We start from the raw sequence: 25,591 nt of genomic DNA, 5'->3' as shown, positions 1-25,591 counted from the left end.
GTGTGTTTGCGCATTTGCTCTCTCTCGCTCACAAACACACACACACACACACACACACACACACACACACACACACACACACACACACACACACACACACACACACACACATGCACAGAGAGAGAGAGAGAGAGAGAGAGAGAGAGAGAGAGAGAGCTGCCGCAAAGCCCCGTCCTCCAGGGCTTCTTTAAACACCGTGTTCGCTTCACGCTCCAACAATATCATCCAATTGAGGAGCCGCAGCGCTAAACTCTCTTGAACTCGACGACGGTCATCGTGGGAACAGCACCGACGAGCACCAACCGACGATATGGTGTAAGAGCGACACAATAACGACGGCGTAAACGGCAACAACGTTGCGGGTCAACGACTTTAACCCCTAATCGGCCGAGGCATTGTTGCTCTCTGGGGGAAGGCAGTGGAAACAGGAGGGCGTCTCGGTGAAATGAGAGCGCACCGGGTCGGTGACCGTCGTTCCGTTGTTTTCGATGTGGTTGGAACCGCAGCGAGCTCGGTGCGGCCGCGTTGATGCAGCAGCAGCGCACGGCTGTGGTGTTCAAATCCACCGCAATAGAAGAATAGAAGAAGACAATAGGTGAACTACACCGCCGGCCCTTGGACTCCCACAGACTCCACCAAAATCAGAGAGTCTGCACCCGCTTTGGCTTCACCCGAGGTAAGGTGGTAACACGGTGCCTCGTCTGCGGCTGTGTGATGTCCACAGACTCCGGGAGACTGCGGTAGTTTTAACGCACAAAGCGGGACAAAGATAGCTAATCTGTTTTCTCTTTTGCGAGGATACCCTCCACTGAGTCGACCTACATGCGCTGGCACAGTACAGTCGGTGTAATAGAAAGAGTCGCGGTTCGGTTTAACGGCCATTTAAACCGTGCACGAGACGTTTATCTCGCGGAAGCCTGCGTTTCTCCGTATGGGCGTAAATTGGGTGATGCGAGGTAGCTGTCAGCCACGCTATTGTCGTGTTATAATTCATGTACAGGATGTCCAAATACAGTATGACCTCATTGGTTTAATATGTGCTCACAATAGAATATTTTAAATGTAATTTTAAGAAAAATATCATCATCTTATCAAGACATGTAATTGTTTGTTTGTGATTGGAGCGGGAAGGACAGATTATATGACACTAATATTGCCCACGGTTGTCACGATAAAGGCACATTATATGACAAAGCTGTTACCCACAATACACCAGGAACTGCAAAGGAAAACAGACCCTTAAATGGGCAAAATAATCATATTGTTTGAGGTCATTATGAAAGATTTCCACTTTCAAATAATAATAAAAAAAGAATTAAAATGAATTAATGTGTCACATTGCAGTGTTTTAGCCATTTCAACCACTCGCACAGCAGGATGCACAAGTGTGTCATTGATGGGCACAGACAGAAAAAAAAGACAGAACTGCTAGAATGGACGCATTCCACGATTTAAATATTTTCAATCTATGCACATTAATGTGGAGTTTATAGGACATCTTAATAAAACTGTGTGCAAGTGTATCCCCCAACAAATGCAAAAGAGAGTGTACAATATATCGGCGTGTTGATGTTGATTGGCATGTTTGTCCCACCGCTGTCTCTGACTAATCACAGATAACTCATCACACTGGCTTTGTAATCACGCCAGTCATCCGTAATTACTCCAGTTGACCGAACTAGGTTTTCTGATGTTTTTGGTGGTAAACAGTATTAGCAGCAAGGACTGCGGATGCTGAACCTTCATCTTACTTAATGTGTTTGGCGGAATGACATCGATACTTGCAGTTTTCTACCTCCGTCTGCCATTGACAGGTGGTGAGAATAGTGCATGAAGTCATTTTCTCTGCCCTGTTAAACCCACAACGGCGGTGAATCTCTCCACAGTGTCCGCGTGAGGAATCAGCTTTGAGAGTGAAGTGACAGGCGGCAGGTAGCTGGATCAGGATGGCGGCCGTGGTGAACTACTCTCCGCCCTGGTGGGTGAATCTGCTCCACCGGATGCCTCATTTCAACATCGAATTTCAGCTCGTCAGCAGTGACTTCAGACCAGAGGATGCTGAGTACCAGAAGGTAAGACAAGAACGGGGGAATAATTACCTCCCACTCTGGATTCATCATCCTCTTCATCACGCAGCATCACCTTATCGTCCCACCGCCTGGCACCTGCGCACACCGTCGTTTCACAGCAGAGTGGTGGCCCCGGCTGTCCTGCAACCACAGAGTTGTTGTGGGTTCCCTCCCGGCATCAATCAATGCTTTGTGTGTGTGAGAGAGAGAGAGAGAGAGAGAAATGTCCTTGAATCAAGACACTGATCCCCAACCTGCTCCATCATTTTTATGGACGTATGTTGTGCAGAATTTATGAGCTGATTAATCAAAAGTGAGGTGGTTCCATAACCTGGATTTGGAACCCTTAACGGTTGCACTTTAAATCTGAGGAAAGGGAAGATTAATTACTAGAGGAAAGAAAAAGACACATTTCTTTTTATTGTTTTTTATTACATTTGTCAAATGTTTGCCTTTTTCTTTGAAAATATTGGAGAGTTTGACCTATTCAGGATTTATTAAGAAATTATTAAAAGGCCACTTTGGATGAACTGCTTGCAGCTCCTGCACATCATCCTCGACAATCTGATGAGGGGTAGCAGGTAGGCGAAGCTTGCTTGGCTCTCCAATAGTCGCGAGAACCAATAGAAACAGAGCGCAACGCGCCATACAACCTCATACCGTGCCATACAACCTCATACCACCTCATACAACCTCATACCACCTCATACCACCTCATACAACCTCATACAACCTCATACAACCTCATACAACCTCATACAACCTCATACCACCTCATACAACCTCATACCACCTCATACAACCTCATATGACCTCATACAATCTCATACCGCGCCATACAACCTCATATGACCTCATACAACCTCATACCGCATCATACAACCTCATACAACCTCATATGACCTCATACAACCTCATACCGCATCATACAACCTCATACCGCGCCATACAACCTCATACCACGCCGCAATACGCAACCAAGGGCTGAAATGCTAACAAAATGCCTGCAGCTAGCTAAAAACATCAGATTTCATTACGTCAAAGGATAATTTAAGCACTCTTTGTCTAAATATGATGATGAAGATGAGGAAGTTAGCTGTTCGCAAGTTACTGTAGCAAGCTAAAGCACAACATTATACTGTTTATCTTTCTGATTTCTCCACATTCCACTATAACACAAGTTGCATGGTGTCAAAATGCTTTAGCGTAACTTACAGATGTACAGTTAGCCTAAAAGTGACATTTGGACAGAAAGCTTGCTGCACATGGAACGTCAGGCATACTGAGTGTCAGGATCCCACAGTTTTCCCGTTCCTCCTGCTGATGCCTCACTTTTGTCTTCATATTCTCAGTTTGTCAGCATCTAAAAACGTAGTTCTCGGTTCTTTGTGGTGCAACCCATCACACGGCTGCTTTTAGGCACTTCTCTGCTGTCTGCTAGCAGACAGAATTGACACGGAGGCACCTTCACGCCATCCAGAGTCGATGGAGAGAGAGGGATTGTTTAACCCCCCCCCGGGTGGGCGGGGCTTAATCGGGCTCTGTCTCTATGCTTTGGTCAAATGGACAGAAAATGATCGGGACGATGACTCATTTTGATACTTAAATTTACAAAGCCTAAATAAAATATAAAGCTAAAGCAATTCTGGTTCCAATTTCTTATATATGAGGATTTTCTGCTTATAATCAGTGTAAGTTAAGGACACCTTCTTGAGCTAATTTGTTATCGTTATTTTCACTATTTCCTGACATTTTATTGGATTAACAGCTAATCGATTCATATAAATAATAGCCCGGAAGGAAAAGCGACCATTAGGATTAAAAGCATGAACGTGATTGCAGTCCTTCTGTGCTAGAACCCTGACTGAGTCTGCAGCGCTGCCTTAGAGAGCAGCTCTGTCTCAAAAAAAAGGGGCTTTGGCCCAGTTTTTGCTGCATTTCATTTGTATCCTCAAACAAGGTGACTTCCAGGTCTCTGCACCAGGAAACACAGCCCCAGAAAAAAAAGAAAAAGGCAGAGACCACATCGTTTAGAATCCCACATTTCATGGGCTGCAGTCACCCCTCAATGCAGTCTGCTGACATGTACATACGGGGGAAAGGACGGAGGGCGTGCGAGTTCAAGAGCCGAGCGTGGGAAGGCACCCACTGCCGCCAACAAGGGAGGGAGGGAGATGGGAACTGGAGAGGGAAGCGGGGGGCGAGGAGGAGTGAGGAAGATAAAGAGAGACTGATTGGAGGCGAGAGGAGAGAGAGAGGGAGAGAGAGAAAGCTGGATGGGCCTTGGGAGGTGCTTCTAAATTGCCAAATAGCCACTTCCTGTGAGCTATTCAGTGTTTCACTAAGGGCCTTTGTGAGTGTGTGTGTCAATGTGTGTGACCACTAGAATTTTAAGGACCCCCTTTTTAGACTAATTACATCTTGACATATTTAAGCCGACGGGGCTGTTTCTATGCAAACCGAGCATCCTGCACTATGGTCGCATGTTTGTTTGTATGAACAGCAGTGGTGCACGCTCTCTGTGCTGCATGTACACTACGCCACATACAGTATGGTCACTTTCTGCGTCAGTGCGTATTTAGCTCTTCGTGTTGTTCGTCGAGGTGAGGTCACAGATCTCCCTCAGGGGTTGTGTGTGTGTGTGTGTGTGCGAGTGTTATTGTGTGTGTGAATATAGGGGTTCTATTCAGGGTGAAATCATTAATTCTGGCTAGACGGGGGGAGGGAGAGGGAGGGATAGAGGGTGAGAAAAACAAGAAAAAGGAGGTTGAATTGGATTGGCGATGGAGGGAGGGAATGAGGAGGGAGGGAAAGGGGGGGGGGGGAGAGAGTGGGAAGGGGAGGGCTGGAGTCTGTTGTGAAAGAATGCTCTCTTTCTTTCTTTCACTCTTTCACTGAGGCCCGTCTTTAGATTGGCTCAGTATATCTGTCTCAAAGGCTTTCATGCATCCACTCATCCAGCTGAGAAACTCTCACACACACACACACACACACACACACACACACAGACACACACACAAACAAGGTCCTACACAGTGTCCTTCAGTGCACTGAGTCCATCACCACACACACACACACACACACACTCTCTCTCCCACACAATGGAGAGAGATCCTTCTGTGTAGTGTTTTTCTTTCTGATGTGATTTGCCGCAGATTCATTTGTATTCAGCTCTCGAGCTCTGAAGCTGCTCAAAACTTTCTTCTCACACAATGTCACTCACTCACTCATGTTCCTCTTCTATCCGATGCGGACATGTTTTTTTTCTTTCTTAACAAACAAAGAGAGAGAGAGACGAGAGCAGTTGGTCTCTGATGACTTTGACTTTATTTGGGATGCTGACTCAGGGATGTTTTTACAGTTTTTCATTTTGTCTCCTGAGGAGCTGAAATAGGAGCTCTCATCCCGAGGAGTAGCTTGCGTGTCCGTCTGTGTGCACGCGCTCCTCCGCTTGTATTATGGTAGAACTGCAGAGTCAGCTACCGGCCACAGTTAAACAGCTGCAGAACATTACGGAGGAGTCATGTGACCTGTAATAACACATATTCCCGGCTGCGGAAAGTAAAGTCTGTAATTGCTATTTTGAATCGCGTGTTTCGGTTTTCACAGTGGAAGAAGTTATCGCATCGCATTTTTCCAAAAAAGGATCAAAGTGGAATTTAAGAGGTTTAAATTTAGAAATTAGTTAGTGTTTGGGTTGCTCTCTGACCCGGTAGTGCAGATGAATAGCAGCAGGATGGACTGGAGGTCAGTCAGCGCCTCAGGAAAGAAGTTGAGCGGATAGACGGCAAGGCCCCGGCTACAGAGTAACACCCAGGCAGGGGGGGGGGGAGCAAGGACAACTCGCTGAGGTGGAAGTGATTGATCCTGTCAGCTCAAACACACACGCACACACACACTCACACACACACACACACACACATACACACACTTAAATGGACAGATTGAAAGTAGATCACTATGCCCGGGCGTTTAACATTTAGCCCCTCCTCCTCCTCCTCCTCCTCCAGCGTGCAAGCTGATCTCCAGTAGCATGGCTGTGCACACACACACACACACACACACATGCACGCCCAAGATCACCACGCTTATTAGTGGCTAATTGATCCACGCTTAATCTGCTCCGACGGTTAATCTGGCGGCCGTCATACGCAGTGGGAGCAGAGTGCAGCAGAGACCTGCTCCTTGGTCAGATTATACGTTTTAACTTTAAGCCCATACACCAGACATCGCCAGTCCTGGATCAGCTGTTGTATTGCTTTGTTTGCAAAGTAGATGCTTTTTTTAGTGTCATAATGTCATAAAGAAATGGGGTAAAAAGATTATTTAAATTTCCCAAAGGTTATGCGGTTGGTTCTGTTCATTTGAATATCATATATGACAAAGAAATGTCTGAAATGATGAATTGATTATCGTCTGTCATCGGTTGTCTCATTGATAAGCTCTTAACTTCTATTCATAATGAAAATATCACACGTTCTCTATCGTGTCACTTCCCTCTATCGTCGCTGTATCTGTGTCATCCTATTGTCATACTTGCAGCATGCGTTGTGACGGATGAAAACATGGTTATACAGCGTGACCTTTAATTCTCAATCTTTAAAGCTTAATGCGTTTTAAGCCCCAACGTTGATTTTAAAGACACAAGAGATCAAACAATGCATTCGTGGAGCAAAGTATGGCCTTACCGTAGCACGGCGTCTCTAGCGCTAAGCCTATAGATAATAACAAAGTATAATACCAGGAATATACAGAGCTTATCCCCCCCCCCCCCCCCCCCCCTCCTCCTCCTCCCCCTCCTCACCCTCCTCACCCTCCTCACCCTCAGCTTCTTCAACCTGTTGGAGAAAAGCGATCAACTGATTTCCTCTCACTCCGCCCGGCTTCACCAACTGCTTTCCCATGAGAGCGTAATAATGACTAAGAATTACACAAAAGTACGAGTTATTCCGTACTTATTATTGCGTAACTCTTGGGCGGCCAAACTATTGGCCCGCTGCCTGTGTTGGACCGTGAAAAGAATCCAATATTTGGCCATTTCTTCCTGTTTTAACTTGACTTATTTACAGATTCACACATAACATCACAGTAGTCTTAAGTGGGCACTTTGTGGGCCGTGCACTGTATTAGAGCTTAAACGTATTGAATTCATTTAAATCAAATTTAAGAGCAGCAGATGTAGAAACCTTTTGTGTAAGATGTGGGCACACCAGTAAACGACTGCAATGTCAAACGTTTGGCTGTTTACCAGCGTTGATAGAAAAGAAAATAGAACATTTTATGGCACATGGATTTTATTGATATAATATATGGATTTCTCGGTCAAAAAGGCATGGCGAGTTGTAAAGGGATAGAGCCACAAATGACTTTGTGTTTTCTCCAGCGCCTGAGTAGTGTGACTATTTAAAGTGTATTGTAACGCCTCCTAGCTGTAGGCTCTTGGTTAGAGACCTCAGACGACAGAAGAGCTTCGATGCCTCTGCGGGGACCGAGGGTCGTGCTTTGGACTGCCGTTCGAGGATTAGCCCTCATCTGTCCCTTCAGATGTCCCGTTACACCACTGCAGGTCACTTCCTGTTATTCATCATATTGTATCCTCTCTAACTGTAGCGCTCTAGTGACCCACTAGCCCCGCCGGATTTGATGCCGAACCCTTCGCTGACCCGGTTATACATCTGCCACAGTTCATTTTGGAAATGCTGGCCTCATTAGGCTGCGTTGTTTCTCGATGTGACCAGAGGTTTGGGCCTTTGAACTGACAAGCGAGGAGCAGCGTGTCAGCTGTTCTCTAGTGTGGCTGGTTAGTCTGAACAGTCGTTTCTGTAGGAAAAGCACCGAGTCAAATCAGGCCCGGGAGATGAATTATTCTTGATGGAAGAATCAGAGTTTTTTGCCATGAAGCAATGCGGGATGTTGACGGGTTCGTCGAACTTCTCAACACACTGTCGAAAAACATAATAACGCAATAACGCTTTTTTTCGTATGTTAAAAAGTTGCAACGAAAGGGCAAGAATCGGTTGCCAATTTCTCAACCTGGCAACCCCCAGATTCCTGAAAACTAATGACCTTCCAGTCAGCTTCAGCTGCACTTAAGTGTTTAGTGCAAATGATCAAAGTTAGCTTCTTAACACGCTAATCTATGATGGTGAGCGTGGCCGACATTATACCTGCTAAGCATCACATTGTCAGAGTTGCCATTTCGAACATGTCAGCATGGCCGTAGACTTTTTGTGTCGTAACCCTGCAGGTTAAAAAAATGTTTTGTCACCGCTCAAATTAAAATAAAGTCTTCAATGGTTGTAAATGTCTACAGATTGTTCACAAGTTGAGATCAGTTTGTTTTCTTGTTTTTTAAATCATTTTTCAAGGCCTGAAGAGATAAAATTATTCTGTATTTCACAAGAAAACCCCCGAAAAGATCACCAGAAAATCAGAAAAATCCTCCAATGATTTTGTGTTTGTTTTCTGCGGGACTATCCTGTTAATCATCTTGCGACCACTGATCCTGACCGCTTCACATTGCCAAGATTGCATCCCTGATACATTGTTAAGAAACAAAACATCATATTTGAGGCAATTCTGAATATGAATATACATTTCTGACACACACACAATACACACACACATTTACAGTGGAGGTGCATACATTTGCCGCAGGGTGAGGAAATTGCCGGCTGGCAGCAAGGAAAAAATTGAGGTCAGCACGATAAAAGGAGCAGTTTAGAAAGCCTGTGAATCTAGGAAGTCTGTGAGGATCCTAGAGGCGGAGTCAAGAGGACTCCCCAGACTCACGCTGTTGCTGCTTCTAGCAGCACTGTGGCACGGTTCCTTTGTCTACTGTAAGTACTCTAGCAGGTGGAGATTTTGGTTTTCCAGAAACGTGCCTTCGTCTCCCCGTGGTCCCGCGGTACAATGACTTTTCCAGACATCCCAAGAGGGGGAAAGAAAAACATTGTGTGTGTGTGTGATAAAAAAAAAAAAGAAAAGATGTCGTCAGTCCCAGGCAAATCATTGTAACAGCCCTCATCTCTGTCTTTACCCATTTCTCCCTTTTTTAGTGTTCGCTTCAGTCATCGTCTTTCACATCTTCTTTTTCTGTCTCTTCAGTCTCTGTTTTGTTCCAAATATACCCCTCCCCCCCTCTCTCACTACCCCCTCTATCTACCCCCACCACCCCCTTCCTCCTTCTACACTTCAAAGCTTTTAGCGGGTGTGTGATCTGTGTGGTGGGTCTCTGGCGCGCACACACACGGCTCCCCAACTGCATCGCTTCCGCTCCCTCCGCGGAGGTGTGCGTGTTTGATGGCGTGCAAATGTGTTTTTGCATGGCATCCATCAAACATCCCCATATTAACAGACACTATTTTCTGGCCTCAAATGGCCGGAGAGGTGGAACACAAGTCGTGTGTATCTGTGCGTGCAGGAGAAACTGGTCCGTCTGCTCACTATCAGCTGATTTGCTTCCTGTATATTTAACCCGCTTCCTAAATCGTCCCCCCGTGATGAGGGCTGTTGAAGCTCTCAGAGTGTGACGGGAAAATCGTTGACTTAAACTGTATTGCGACGTCATACATTTTTTTTTTGTTTCCACTAATTGTTTTTTTCCCCCCCTGCAGTCCATCTTGCTGCTCGGGGCGGTGGCGTTGCTGTGCCTGGGCCTGGACCTCCTCTTCCTCCTCTTCTACTCATTCTGGCTCTGCTGCCGGCGACGCAAGAGCGACGACTCCTCGCACTCTCGCACGCACTCCCAGCAGCCCAGCGCCGACTGCTGCTGCACCGCCTGGTGCGTCATCATCGCCACGCTCGTCTGCAGGTGAGCGGTCACCCCCCCCCCCCCATTAGAGTCTACGCGTTTAGAATAAAGTCGTGTGTATAGGAAGGTGTTCAACCTCATTTTCCCGTGCAACAGCTGCGACTATAACATTTGTTCTATTAAGAATACTTGAGTGAGTAAAGGTCAATATATTTAATCATTCTCTATTAAAGGAATTGCACTATAGCCTTAAATAGAGTCTCTAACTTATCTCTGGGGCAGGATTGGCACTGGTTTGCTGGCTCGGTGTAATACAGCCTGTTGCTGCACAGCTGCATCGAGATTATCGCTAAAACTGCACAGAACGGACTTTATGTCTGAGTCACATAGGGACCCATATTAACATTATGTGCACACATGGTACTGTCCATTTTCTTGCATTCATATTTATGTTTCTCTCCATGCCCATTTTAAATGTGCACATTAGCAAGCTGGGGCCAGAAATGCAAAAGTTAATATGCCAAAATAAAGTTTAAAAGTTTCAATAAAAGCTGATGGGAACAGCCTTGACGTCATGGCGCCTGCTCCTACTGCTGCATACAAAGCATTCATTTCTCTGTTACATGCTTCCACTCCACCAGTAACCCTAAAAACAGACAATCAAAGTTACGGGCGTGTTCACAGCAGCTGTGTCCCACGTTCCAGTCCAGACGGGGGCCCATTGCTGCAGCTCACTTCTGTCGCTATTGCGACACCGTAACACCGTAAAGGTGGATTATAACAGAGCAATTCATTGCCATTCTAGCTTAGAAACAACAATGAAATGTCAAGATGTATCAGCTACTGGACTTCAGTGATTTGTGCGCTCTTGTCATTAAAACACTCACCGGTTCACGTCTCAGTTTGCTCAAAGCTTAGCCGCCATTTTAGTCAAAACGTGACTAGTGGGCCTTACGTACGGTTAACTGTGTGAAATCATTGTATTTGTGATGATTTAAAAAGGTGATATGCTCCACTGTGAGTTTGGAGAGAAGTCTGAGGAAACCCTTGAAAGGTGATGACGTCACAAATGTATTGCAGGGTTAGCGGAAAACATGGCTACTTGTCTCACACGTTGTCATTGGACAGCAGCCGGCGTGACTGAACACAGTGACTGTTAATCGACCGACATTGCACCAATCGAGTCCCCTCCAGTCTGGTTCAGGACACGAAAGGCCGTGTGGTGTTACTAACGTACAAACGGTTCCTCGCTCCTCGACTTCTCCTCTCCAGACATTTCCTCCCTCTCGTCCCCTCTTCTTCATCTCTTTTTGTCCTCCTCCGTTATTTATTATTTCTCTCTGATCGGCCGTTTCCCTGGCCTAGAAAGGTTGCCATGGAGACAGAAGCAGATTTGATGCAGAGACGAGAAATGAATTATACAGTCTGTGTGTGTGTGTGTGTGTGTGTGTGTGTGTGTGTGTGTCTGTCAGTCCGTGTGTTTTCGCGTGACTCAGTGCAGAAAAGTGTTCTTTTTTTTGCAGCGTTTAATATTTCATGATTAGCTATAATACTTCTTATTGAATATTTGATATGAATCTGTGTGTGTGTGTGTGTATGTGTGTGTGTGTGTGTCTTCATGCGAGCCATGAGCGCTCATGCGATTCTTTTGTCCACATTTTAATATGACATCATGCTTTATTTTTGGCACAGCACCAGCCACATGTGGACTTCCTGCGTTTGTGTGCAGCTGCAGAGTGTTGAGAGGGAAGAAGCCGCGTCTTTATTTATGTTCTGTGCGACGTATGGAAGCCGACAGGATTACTCCTTCAACAGAACATTAATCTAAAGTTTTGTTATTATCAATTACATTTTCAGTTATTGAGAAACAATCACAAACAGCTGGTTCTAGTTTATGTGTTTAATATCTCGGGGTTTTAGATTGTAATGCAAAGATGATGTGGGCGGTTGACATCTTATAGGTGGAATGATTCCTTTATTCATCTAAAAGATGAGCGACAGAATACTCAATACCACAAATAATTGAGGCGACATCGATCAGATTTATTTCTGTCCCAATCCTGATTCAGGTACCTCAACTCAGAGGATGTGCCGATACCAAGTCCTCCTCACCTCACGGCTTAGAGCTCGTCATAATATCTCTTTTATGTAAGGCGACGCGAGGCCAGCGGGGATGTTGACTAAGAACTGCAGCTGACAGCTCTGACTGAATAAATGTAGCTGCAGCTCTAACACTGATTTCTATTTTCACAATGACAAAGAGAGAACTATGACGTTTTCAGTCGTGGTTGATTTGGTTACTGGTGGCGTCGGCGTGGGAATGGCGTAAATAGAGAGGTTATTACAGAACGTGAACTACTCGTTGGATGCATTTATTTTGGATTCAGGTGAATCGGTTTGGTTTGGACTTGAACTCATCATGTCTGCGTTTCAGTATGCTCTTCAAAGCATTTCCGTCAGGTTCAGAGACTGAACTATGCATCGCTCAGAACAGGTTGCTGTGTCTCAGAGGGAACGATGATGACTTAGTGATATATGTGTTTATGTAAAATCAGAGTTAAGCCGTCCGATGTTGGCTGTCAATTATCTGACTTTGCCTAACCGGCCCTTTCTTTTATGTCTCATTCCTCACGCTGTCGGTTGATAAAGTCATGAAATCCCCCGATAGGAGCGGCAGGTATTAAACCAGCGAGATGAAACACACGGAGAGAGGAGGACAGAGAGGAGGGATGAAGGGAAGGAAGTAGGCAAAGAGAGGATGAGTAATCACCAGCGGAGGGAGATGATTTACCTGAGATGACATGGAGGATGGAGTGAGATGGTGGGAGGCAGGGGTGTGTGTGTGTGTGGGGGGGGAATGGACCGATAAAGAGACGTTATTTACATCAACATGTAAAGCACATTCATGCCTTCATTCATCTCTATTCTGAGTCTCCTGTCAAGTCCGTTTCCCTCTGTATTTGCTGTGTTATGACACATGTACACATAAAGTCCATCGTAAAGCTCTGAAACACTCACACACACACACACACACACTCACACAAAGGCGTGTGTGTGTAAACCAGCTGTAACACGGGGCTACTCAAGATCTAATGGGCTACAATGAATTGCCCTAACAATGGCCATAAATTCCCCTCTACAAATCTGCCTGTTGTTAGCGTTCAGACCGAGACACCATCAATACAAAGAGTGCACTCAAACACACACACACACACACACACACACATGCACGCATACAGTACATAAAGAGACAAGCGGGTAAGTGAGAAAATAAGAGCATAGTGGGGAGGGGCTGTGTGTGTGTGGGGGGGCAGAGAGGAGATAGAGAGCGTTAAGGAGATTTCTTTGGAGGTGACGGTGGTGTTGGGTGTGTGTGTGTGTGTGTGTGGGGGGGGGGGGGGGTTGGTGAACATGCTCCAGGACGACAAGTGTTTTGAAGAAAGGCTGTTGAACCTCTGATATTGTAGCATGTGTCATGTGTGGATGAAGGGCTGCAGGATCATATTATGTGCGGTCTGGTGACCCAATTGTTGTGTAGGCTCTGTGTGTGTGTGTGTGTGTGTGTGTGTGTGTGAATCATTCCTGGTAGTCCTGTGCCTGCCCGAGGCCGGCGGGTGACACCAATGCAAAGAACAGCGAGCTCAGCGCCGCCCGTTGCTGGTTAACAGAGGAACTGCACTTAATAACTTCACCTTCTCTGCTTCAGTCTCGTTCTGTGTGTGAGCGCCTGTGTGACTGTGAGAAATGGGTCATAAATATCCATATTAATTGATTTGATGTCATCCGATGGTTTGATTAGTCATTTTAACGCTTCCTGTTGTCTGCCTCCCAGCGCTGGCATCGCTGTGGGATTCTACGGAAACGGCGAGTCGAGCGATGGGGCCAGCCGCTTGGCGTACTCCCTCCGCCACGCCAACCGCACCGTGTCCGGGGTGGAGAAACTGGTGAGCTACCTGCTGTATCCTCACGCATTAAAAGAATGAAAACATGTGATTCGTGGCAGTTTGGAGGCTAACTTCTCCGTCCCGTTGGATGTCCAGGTGTCAGACAGCGCCCTCGCCTTAAACCAGACAGTGGAGGAGAACTTGGTCCAGCTGGAGACAGCCTTCCAGGAGCAGACGGACTACGTGTCCATCGTCCAAAAGCTGCAGGGACAGCTGGACGAGCTGGTGAGGCTGATGGTGGACGTTCCCTTCTGGTCCAACACTGACATTTCCCTGGAGGACTTGGCCCACAAGACGGAGGCTTTCGATTTTTACAGGTCAGTACTAACGAGTAACGAGGTGCGTTTTGTAATGCACGAAGGAATTCGCTGGATTGAACTGGAAACCGATCTGTTCAGAGGGAATTCTACAAAGTTGTGTTTTTACATTTCAAATGTTCATTTCAGAGATAAAACCATTCAAAACCACTCTGGCCTGACCACAAAGGTGTTAACCAACCAGCAACAATGCTGAATAAACTAATGGGCTCTTTCTGTTTTATGACCTTGTGATTCTAAAATGCAAAAATTAGCCATTGACGTCACGGCTGGAGTAAGCGAGGTAACAAGGGGATAGGAAAAACAGAAATGTGCTGAGCTGACAGAATCATGAGCTGAACCTGAACCTGGACGTTAACATGGACTTGCATCAGCCTGACCCTCTGCATGTGGTTGAATATTTTTATTTGGCTTAGGAAGGTTTCTAACTGAGCTGGTCAAATTCTCTTAATGCTAAGGAAAGGTGCTTTAACGCTTCCTTTTCTAATCCCCGTTAGCGTAGGGTACACTGGACCGTCCTTTACAAAAGCTAAGTAGACAATTGTGTCCCACAATGCCTTCCGACAGCAACATTTTAAGCGACGCACCATTCGGCCATCAATAACATCCGCTGTCGCTGTTTAATTGCACAATATGGATACGTTGAAATCAATTCTGGTTTGGACAGGAATCCTTATTTGAATTTAACAGAAGTTAGTTTGTCACTGTACAAATGTTCTATGTGTTATGGATAAAGTTGCTTAAAATAAAAATAAAACATCGTAGCAAGTCCTTATGTATTATCCTTCATGACTGACTTCATGACGTTTTCCATCCAGATCGAGGAATACTGGTTCGGAAAAGACGTGATTTTTTTGACTATTTTCTGATTCTCTGCCGTACACTTTTGGGATTTGCATTCCTGGTTTGAACCTCTGCCTTTGGACTTTGGATTCTCTTGTCTGACCCTCGTCGGATTTGTTTGCATGTGCATGATTCATGATTCAGGTTCAGGTAACCGAGGGCTTGAAAGCCAAAAGCACATAACACGAAAGCAGCAAGCTGGAAAGGAGTGTGTGGAAAATGGCTGCAGAGCTGATTAGGTAAAGTGGGAACAGGTGTGTAGGTGGGTGTGGCTGTCAGCCGATGGGGAAAGGATGGACGGATGGAACATGGTTTGATCTGGGGAACTAGAAATGTGTCTGGAGAGGAGGGACAGGTGAACTGGTGTACGTTAACGGGTAAATCAGCTCGCCCTCTACTTTGTGGCTTGTGTTGCTTCTGTGTGTTTGTGTCACCTATTTGTATTTGTGTTTACAGGTGGCTGGGGTACCTCAGCCTGCTGCTGTTTGATGTACTCATCTGTCTTCTGGTGCTCTTCGGCCTGATACGCAACTCTAGAGGCACTCTGATTGGGTAAGCTACGACACAAGCTGCTCCCATTGGACGAGCCGAATCCTGTCTCGACTCTGTTGTTGTTGTTGTTGTTGTTGTTGTTGTTGTTGCTGAATCTTGACTTTAAAATCATGCGTCTTTGTGTCCTTCAGCGTGTGTCTGCTCGGTGTTTTGACTCTGATCATCAGCTGGGGGTCTCTCGGCCTGGAGCTGGCTGTCGCTGCTGTAAGTGTAACCATGGCAACATCGCCGAACTCTCTGACTCCGCAGTGATGTAATCCCCCCCCCCCCCCCCCCCCCCCTCACTGCTCGAGTGTCAGCGTGGATGCTGCTGTAGGCTGATGTGTATGTGTGTGTGTGTGTGTGTGTGTGCTTTACCCTCTTTACAGTCCGCCAGTGACTTCTGCGTTTCCCCGGATACCTACATCACCAGGGTAACCAAGGAAAACGCTGTCATCAACCAAGGTAAGGAGACAAGGAAACACAGAACCAGGGAACTGGTACCAGCCGTTTTTATAAGACGGCGTTTCCAAAACTTTTAGGCTCGTGAATCGTAAAAAAAACGAAACTGTCACAGGCTAAATATGTCCCTTTGATGTCACCTGAAGACTATTTCTTCCTTCTTATTGTTTTATTTTTAGAGGCCTGACAATATGAAACCTGTGTTACATGAGAAAATTATCAGAGAGTCTGTGTGTCGTTCCCTTTCCTACAACTGCTCCACTGGGGATGACTTCGGCCCCCCTCACCTTGTATAACGTGTGGTCAGTAGTGTTGATCATAAAGGAAGAATCAAGAGCTGATTGGTCAACGGATACTGTGGGTTTGACAAATAAGCGGAAACGTCTTGAATAGACTTCAGTATTCACCTTGACATGTTGCTTCTATTTTAAGACACAAGTGTGTGCGTTTGTGTGTGTGTATCCAGTTTGACTGACACTCTCTCTGCTGACTGCAATGCATCAGCAATCCTGCACACTAACCCCCCCCCCCCCCCCCTCCCTCTCACTCTTCTTCCTGCCTCTCCCCAACGTAAACAAAAATTAAATAAAGAATCTTCAGAGCCCATTTCTGCTTTTTCACTTAGGATCATTATCTGATTTGTTCTCTCTCTTCATCCTTTTCTATCCCTCACGATTTCTTCCTCTCCCTCCCTCTCTTCCCTCTTTGCACTCGTCTAATGAGTTCTGTTGTCTGTCAGTCGTTTCCGCTCTGTAGAGCACAGATGTTGCCTCTGTGACACACACACACACACACACACACACACACACACACACACACACACACACACACACACACACACACACACACACACACACACACACACAGAATTATGCCTGAGTAATACTGCTAATGAGCCTCCATAGAGAGATTCTGGGCGTAGAAAGTCTTAATGTCATTAATAGTGTTGGCCTTTCGTTCATATAACTGTATATTTTAAATGTATGTATTATTATTCTAATAACATGTATGTACCGGTATGTGTTCACTCACAGATATCCTGCAGTATTACCTGAGGTGCAGCCCTGGCCAAATTAACCCCTTCCAGCAGGTAACTTCATCCTTTCTTTTGATTACTGCTCTTTATAGAAATACATTTCCTCCATTTCATGTGTTCGTTTTTCCTTAAAGCTGTACTATGTAGCACTGTTTGTTGGTTGCTGCTTGTAAGCACACAGCATGCGAAGTTGAATCCTCCTGAGAGAGAGAGAGCGAGAGAGAGAGAGAGAGAGATGGTTGAGCGAGCTAGAGAGTGAAGCCAGTGAAGCACACGAAAATATTCAGCGAGCAAACAAAACGTTGGTCGTCAAATACGACACAGCAAAATATCAGAAGAAAAAAAAGAGCAAATACAGGCAGAGGGCAGGGTTCCTGCAGAAGCTCAGTGTCATGATGATTGAGAGGGGTTAATTCTGTATGATACTTTACATTGTTTTTTTTAGGAAAGTGCTGCTTATTATACCTTTTAAACCTGTAAAGCAATCAAATAACCAAGAGATGTATTTGTGCATGTTTTTTTGTTTGTGTCTCTTGTCTCTCCGTGTGTTTTGCAGAGGCTGTCAGGGAGTCACAAAGCATTGGTGGAGATGCAGGATGATGTGGCAGAGCTACTGAGATCAGCGACACGTGATTATGCCAACACCAAGGTGTGTGTGCGCGCTCGTGTGTGTGCGCAATGATCTGCTTTTATTTTCACGGATGAGTGGATTTGCACTAGCGGGAGCGTGACGGGAGTGGCGGTTACAGAAGCGTGTTCGTAGATGATGCGTGAGGATGGACATGAAAGCGGACAATCTATATGCGTGTTTAACCGTTGCTCCTTGTGTGCAGGGGAGTCTCGAGCAAATCCAGGCCGTGCTGAATTCCACCGAGGTCGGCCTTCACCAGCTGACCGCTCTGGTCGACTGTCGCAGCCTACACATGGTGAGTCACTTTGTGCGTTTCGGAGAGAGGAAAAACTCAAAATCCAAGACTTTCTCCACAACTGAAGCCTCTCCTCCCCCCATGTAGGACTACGTCCAGGCGTTGACTGGGCTGTGTTACGACGGGGTGGAGGGCGTCATCTACCTGGTTCTCTTCTCCTTCGTCACGGCTCTGATGTTCTCCTCCATTGTGTGCAGCGTGCCTCATACCTGGCCTGGCAAGAGGTGACACACGCACATGCAGTCTCTCGCACACAAGCACACACAAGACTCGCACAAGGCTTATTCTTTACACTAACAGCTAACGTGTTACTCGTTCTAACTTCCTAATTGTTTGAACTAAATGCATCCTGTGACCTGAAAACAGTGGACAGACCCGTTAGGACTCCACTCGGTGCCCATGCATGTGTCACTCTGTCCGTGTTTTTGCCTCCTTCCTCCCGTACGTCTTCCTGCCTGTCTTTGCATCCATCCAGTTTTCTCTGCAAGTTTATTTGATTGTTTCTCTCGTCAGCACTGCCAGTCTGGCTGAATGTCTGTTTTCTTTGTTTGTACTTATCTCTCATTTTCTTTTTTTCTCCGCTGTGGACTTGGAGCACCAGTGTTGTGTTAGATTGTGTATCGCCACGTTTTTTTTTTGTTCCTTCATTTTTTTCCTGTGCCCCACTTCCTCCTTCTGTTCCGTCCCTTCTTTCTCTCTCCCTGTCCTGATTTGGAAACGCTTTGGGCTTCAGCGAATGATGGTGGTTATCGAGGAAATCAAACCCCGCGCTCCGATAAAACGGCCCCTTTCACAATAAGCCAAACAAACAAATAATGATTTGGTTAAATTAGCGCAAATAGCTCTAGACTGCACACGCAGCTACAGGTTTCACTCAGGAGAACGATTTGAACAACGAACCACAGCTGTGCCATAATTGTGGTGTTTTTACGCTTGTTTGTTGGGTGTGAATTACCGGCATTGCTAATGCAAGGCCCAGCTGGTTTTAAAACAATAATCCATAATGTCCCAGAATTTGTTGGGGTTGGTTGCACATTAGGCTGCCTGTGCTTAGCTCTTTGTTTGGTTGCTGAAGTGAAACACCTCCATCTAGTGGCCAGTCAATGCAGTAACTGCTGTCGTGCCTCATGCCTGCGCTAACGTACCTGAAAGGCCCTGATACACATGTTCTTCATGCTGCTCCCGCCCTCTTTTTCTTTGAGACATTACCGGCCTGATGTGTACTGCGTCAATATGTGGGCGGCTGTTATAGACTTCCCTAAAACAACCTCAAAGAATAATACAAATATTCCTGATAATAGGGTCTACATATGCACACTTACATGTATTTTGTGGCTGACCCGTACATTGTAGAAGCCATTACATTTCTGTAGCCAGAGATCCAACTTCCAAATCAGCACATATCTTATTTGACGCCTCATTCTGTTACCTCGCTGGCCCGTTTTTGACATTTCTTTTTACCATTTTATGTCTGAAAATAGTTTTGCCCAAACCAGCCATGTTATCTCTTCTTTTTTTTTTCTTCTCCCCCCTGATGTTTTTGCTTTAAGTTCCATGGAGCACTCAGCGATGCATGAAGTACTTTCAGGAAAATGAATTTCAATTTTGAGTCAGTTTTGGACAATTTGAAATGGAGAGTAATTATCAGGAGCGAGTCCTCTCTGTGTCAATAGAGGACGACTGCATGAGAAAAACAATGACTGCATGTTTCTACGTATTAAAAGAGTGTGGAAGAATCTCCTATCTTCATACAGTTTCATGTTATGTTACCACACACAGCAATGACAAACAGCTTCGCTCTGGGCTGTGTAGTAACATTAGAGACCCCACTGTACTTGGTAGTGGAGCTGTTGTGTCGATGAATGCTGCCCATGTTCCTTTTCTTCTTGTTCAGCTGCTTTTGGTGCTGAAGGCATGGCCTCACCCAGTCTCGTGTATCAGGGGACTCCACATAGTACAAGTACACCTTCCCCTCTCCTAACCTCCTCTTCAACCACTTGTTTACACTCTGTTGTCTCTCTCGGATCTCCCTCCCCTCTACCCTCTCCCCCCTCCCCCCCCCCCCTCCTATCCATCATGCCCTCTCGTGCCCTGCCCTAACCCTGACCAATTGAAGGACGGATGAGGAAGACGGAGAGGACGAGTCGGGTGCCTCGCGGGGCGGTGTGCACGATAACCTGTACCGCGTTCACATGCCCAGCCTCTACAGCTGTGGCTCCAGCTACGGTAGCGAAGCTAGCCTGCCCGCTACGGCCCACACTGTCAGCAATGCCCCCGTCACTGAATACATGTGAGTTAGCACCCACCGCTAGCTAGAGGCTAGCAGGATCAATACACTGCCTGCCGTAGGTAGCTGATGCTTGCCCCCCCCCCCCCTCCAAACCCCCAACCCCCCCGAGACCCAGTCTAGCAGCATAGCAACGCTCCACTGCCTGCGATGCGATAAGTTAGAATAGTTTGTGCTCTGTACGGCTCGCATGTCCCTTGTGACACATTGTCAGTGAGTTAAAAACCCCGCTCTAGCTTTCCTTTTGATACCGATAGAAATTGCTGCCTGCTGTATCAGCCAGCATGCCTGTTTCAGTCCAAGTTTACCTTCCATAGTATAAGTATAACGCTTTCACCCTGCTTGCTACGTGTTACAGTTTGCCAAAGGACTGCTTGCTCTGAATACAACAAGAGAACTTAGCAGATACATCTCTAGTCTGCCACTGCTTGCTTCTATATTAGCTGTGAGCTAATCAAGTACTATGTGATGTTTGCTGTAACTCTGCAGCAAGAAATAAGGAAATAGATATTCTGAAAGTCATGTGGTGTTTTTGACCATTAAAGGACCGCGTTTTTCATGTTTTGGTCCATCGACAGATCCTATAAACCGATGATTTATGTTCCAAAGCATTGAGTAGGGTTTTATGTCCTTCCATGTAGCCAGATAGTCAGTTTGAGTCCATACCAGAATAGTGTGAGACTTAGATAGGTAATGCCTTACAGTGAAAGTTAGGCTATCTTTGCGTGACTATACAGTCGTGAGGATATGTCGTTCCTTGTCGTGCTCGTGGAATCTGACATTCAAGAACAAGACTCAAAGGAACAGATTCAAATCTAGGGAAATCAGTTCAGTAACATTCAGTAGACCTAAACTTTGGAAAATGGTTTGGCAGTAAGTTAAACTCTATATTCATAGTTAATGGACCAAAACGTAGAAAACCACTTATTTGTCCTTTAAGTACAAAGATCTTACGTTTTATTTTAAACTGAAACAGAGCTTTAAATACTGAACGATGACTGATGTGTGTTGTTTATATCAAGCGACCTATGTATCTCTTTGCATTATTAATGTAAATTGAACCTTCAGTTTTTTCAGACATCCATAATATTTACCTCTTAGGTGTGTAGACGTGTAGACTGTTAACATCAGGGATCGGTTGCGCTGTTGTACATAAAATACAAGAGATCAAGGAAATAGCCTTTGTTTGGCTTGCTGCTAAACTGTGCTGGCAAGGGACGTTTATCTTTGAGTCTCCTTTTTAGTCCTTTAATAGTTATTATTTAACAATATATACTTTTTTACCAGACCAGCGTCCTGTGGGTACACACACAATGATAAAAGTGCTATTTAACTGAGCCAGTGTCCCATTGTTAGACTAAATGTTTGTCTTTTGTGCATTGTTAAGAAAGAATGTCAGCTATGTGGGACTGTGGCAGAGGTGTTTAAGCCCTGGCTCTATGGTGCCAGCCAGCTTAAGTCCCTGACTTATAATTACTGCTGAGGCCATTTGTCAGAAAGTCAGTAAAGGGGAATAACTTTGTTACCTTTCGACCGTGACCCTATTTTCCCATGTTCTTGTGTCGAAGTTAATGTGGACAACAATTTTTGAAATTGGTCCAATATTGAACAAGAACGCTACAGCCGCTAAATCACACGGGGCAATTCCTCGCCATCAAAGTACGTCCACTGAAAGGGCGTGTTTTTGCCATTGACAAGCTCAGATTGTTATTATAAGTGTCTGGAAACATTATGGAAAGGACCCGACAGAGACTTCTTTACCTTTCGCTTGTGTGTTTGCTCAGAGAAGTCTCGTTCTAAAATCTTGCGTCACATTATCAACATCAACTAGATATTCAGGTAACACTAAGCTACACTTTCTGTACTCCAACACAACACACTCTGACAACACTGATCTCCTCCCTCCAACTCTCACTTGCGTTTTCGCCGTTGTCTTCCGGCAACAAGTCACAATGATTAACAGACCGGATCAAACAAAAGGTAAAGACAACGGTGGAAACGTGAATGAGAGTTGAGGCAGAGTTTGTTGTGTCGGAGTACAGAAAGCATAGCTTAGTGGTATTTCAAAGATTTTCAATGGCGTGGCTGCATATTTAGCTAATTTCAGAACAAGACTTCTCAGACCGGATCAAGCAAAAGGTAAAGAAAACGACAATGTTGTCTGACAAAAGTAACAGTCTGTCAGTGGAAAAGGCTTTTAGTGGCTGTAAATTGACCGAGCAATTACATCGCAGCCTGTTTAGCGTCCGCCGTCTGCAGCGCGCTCGTTCAATTACTGGAACAACTTCAGAAAAAATGTGTATCCACGTTAGTCACTAAGACACAAAAGCATGGAGAAACAGGGTCCAGGTTGAAAAATACTGGAGTTGCCCTTCAAGTCGTAATCACGAGCAGACCACAGATGGACAACAGATCAACAGCTGAGCACCAGTGGCAGGGTGACCACATGCAGTAACCTCTTATTCTATAATGCAGGAGCCAGAACGCAAACTTTCAGAACCCTCGGTGTGAGAACACCCCCCTGATTGGCAGGGAGTCCCCTCCACCCTCTGTAAGTGCACACTTTCTAGAACACACTCTCCCTCCACTATCTTCCAATACCCACAGTGCAGCTGGGAAATATTCAAAACGGCAGAACCCCGCAGAGATGGGACTTGATCATTTTTAGACTGTAACACGGTGTTGATAAATGCACTTGTATCCTATGTGTAATGTTTTTTATAGCATGCTAGTGTGGATATTGGAAGGTAGTGCCCTATCCCTACACCACTGCAAGTGTCCTCTGTGCTCAAACTAGACCGTGATCACGGATCGCCTTTTCGGGAAGGTCATTTTGGCAGCCTGGGATAACTGGAAGTTTGAAAAAGAAGTCTGTTGTTAGCAGGATTTGCACTTGCATCAAAAGAGAGGCTCGTCTCTTCTGATAAGTGCAATTGTTGTCCTCTACTTCTGATGTACAAAGTCTGGTTGGTTTCACTGGCCCGTCATGTGAGGGGAACTCGTAGACCACGTAACAACAAACAGAGATCGAGAGAAACTCTTGTTAAAAACGGTCGAGCATCAACCCCCCTTTTCTTCAACACCAAGTCACAATCCTGCCAGTCCTGCAGGTTCTGAATCGCACCTCTCGTTTCAACTATTTGCCACAAAACAGGTTGAGAGTTGTGGCTCTGACAAGGTGCCTGCTGGGACTGTAGTTGTGGGTGTTGTTCCATGCAGTATCAACTTCATACATATGGGGGCTACAAGACCGTGGACTGAGAAAATTAAATCCACAAAAATGGTAAATGGACCGCATTTATACAGCGCATTTCTAAATCCTACCTTACCGGACAAAGCGCTTTAAAAAATGTTGCCTCTTAATTCCCCCATTCACACACACCGATGGTGTAGCGTTAGTGCTTCTAAACACCTTTTTAGGATATGGCTGGCCGTGCCCTGCAGTGAAGATGAAACATTTTTTTGAGCCCAACCCTCTAAATTTCCTGCTCCCCCCCCCCCCCCCCCCCCCCCCCCCCCCCCTCCTCCTGTTCCCACAGTGTGTCTATGTGTGCATTTTCCTGTCGAGGTGTATGTGTCCTCTGTTTCTGTGCCCCCTCACCCTTCACCATTAAACAGTAGCAGGAGCACACGTTTCCCTCCTCCACTGTACTGAACTGTGGCAGCCACCCATGTGGCCCCGGTTCAATCATTGTTAGGCCGGTGTGTGGAACGGGGCCGCTGTCATCGCTGCGTCTGCAGCCCGTGAGGAAACCCAGGGGCCTCCAACAGTAACCGGCTAGCTGCTCACAAAGGAGACCACTAACTCATACCAGGCTAACAACCTACTACATCAGAACTAGAGCACTAACTACAAACCACTGACAAAAATGGACCACATCTGCTAATTTACAATAACACCATCCAGACCTTAATCTGCTGTTATGTCACCAGTGACTGTTGTAATCAAACCCCCGGCTGTCCAAATGACTGGTCAAAGTATTTCTGCTGTGTTTGTTTGCCTCTCACGTTGTAATCCAATCTATCTATATACGTATCAATCTATCTATCTATCTATCTATCTATCTATCTATCTATCTATCTATCTATCTATCTATCTATCTATCTACATATCTACGTATCAATCTATCTATCTATCTATCTATCTATCTATCTACATATCTACATATCTACATATCTACATATCTATCTATCTATCTATCTATCTACATATCTATCTATCTATCTATCTATCTACATATCTACGTATCTACATATCTACATATCTATCTATCTATCTATCTATCTACATATCTACGTATCTACATATCTACATATCTATCTATCTATCTATTATAGATCTATCTATGTATGTTACTTACACCATTGACATTTCCTGATCTAATGTACATGATTAAACTGTTAAATTGTTTCTACATTACTTATTTTATTCTTCCGTGTAAATAAGTCGTGATCATAATCAACACATGTCTTTTCTTCTCGTCTTCTCGTTATCTTCCCTCCTGACTCTTGATTCTTTCCTACTTCACTTCCTCCCTCTGGTTGTCTTCTCCCCCATCATAACTCCCCCTGCCCCCCACTTCTCCTCCCTCTACTCCCCCCCCCCTCCCCCTCCTTCCTTTTGTTCCCTCACTGTCCTCGTCTCTCCAGTACACCTCTAGTATGAGAGCGAAGTACCTGGCCACCAACCGACCGGACCAGAACCGACGCTCCGTTCCCAACGACCAACTGGACCCGGCTAGCCGGCCTCACCCCGCTGCCCGACCACAGTCCTCAGTCCACTAGAGACCAGAACCGCACGAGTCCCACCCAGTACTGCCTAAATCCAGTTTTCACAGCCAGTAACGAGATCCAACTCAGCGCTCAGCAGAGCTCGAGCAGAGCGGGGCGTTTTCTTAAAAGCACCAACAGGACCCCGCTTTGTCACGGTCCACTGAACTTCACCAACACCGACCGGTTCACCGCCAACAACACAGCAAGTCCGAACGCACCAACCGAGCACCTCAGCAGCACCTCACCACTCTGAAGGTCCACTTCTACTTCTCGCCCCCCGAATGACCCAAAAGTTTAAATCCCAGAAGATCACGATTTCTACTCCTCTCCACCCCGAGCTGCGACGCATCAGCCCACATACCCACAATGCACAGCGACTACAGCGCCTTGGCTCTGGGGTTCGTCCAGTTTCTTCTTCTACTTTTCAATTATCTCTCCGCTCCACTGGGATCCGTACACTGCCCGCCCGGTGGAGACAGCTCCCACCACTCAAGCCCCTGACACTTTTAGATTCAGATCACACACACGCACACGCACACACACACACACACACACACACACACACACACACACACACACACACACACACACACACACACACACTGTACAGACCTGTAAATAGTAAACGTGTGCTTTACTCTCATTCCATG

At 45.8% G+C, this 25,591-nt stretch overlaps 1 protein-coding gene across 1 annotated transcript; it reads left to right on the top strand.

Moving 5' to 3' along the window:
* Positions 1–624: 624 nt before the first annotated feature.
* LOC306696670 (protein tweety homolog 3-like) lies at positions 625–24,953 on the top strand (the record flags this gene model as incomplete). The annotated part of the gene is made up of 15 exons (XM_079160335.1): positions 625–676; positions 1,887–2,072; positions 9,686–9,882; positions 13,655–13,766; positions 13,863–14,083; positions 15,383–15,478; positions 15,610–15,682; positions 15,847–15,922; positions 16,954–17,009; positions 17,512–17,604; positions 17,789–17,881; positions 17,969–18,105; positions 19,998–20,171; positions 22,644–22,719; positions 24,819–24,953. Exons 2-15 carry the CDS (start codon positions 1,947–1,949, stop codon positions 24,951–24,953), a joined length of 1,665 nt encoding a protein of 554 aa, XP_079016461.1. The 5' UTR covers positions 625–676; positions 1,887–1,946.
* Between the last annotated feature and the right edge of the window lie 638 nt (positions 24,954–25,591).

The sequence above is a fragment of the Pholis gunnellus genome (genome assembly GCF_910591455.1).
Source record: "Pholis gunnellus genome assembly, chromosome: 5".
NCBI lineage: Eukaryota > Metazoa > Chordata > Actinopteri > Perciformes > Pholidae > Pholis > Pholis gunnellus.
This window is presented reverse-complemented; position numbering and strand designations above follow the sequence as displayed.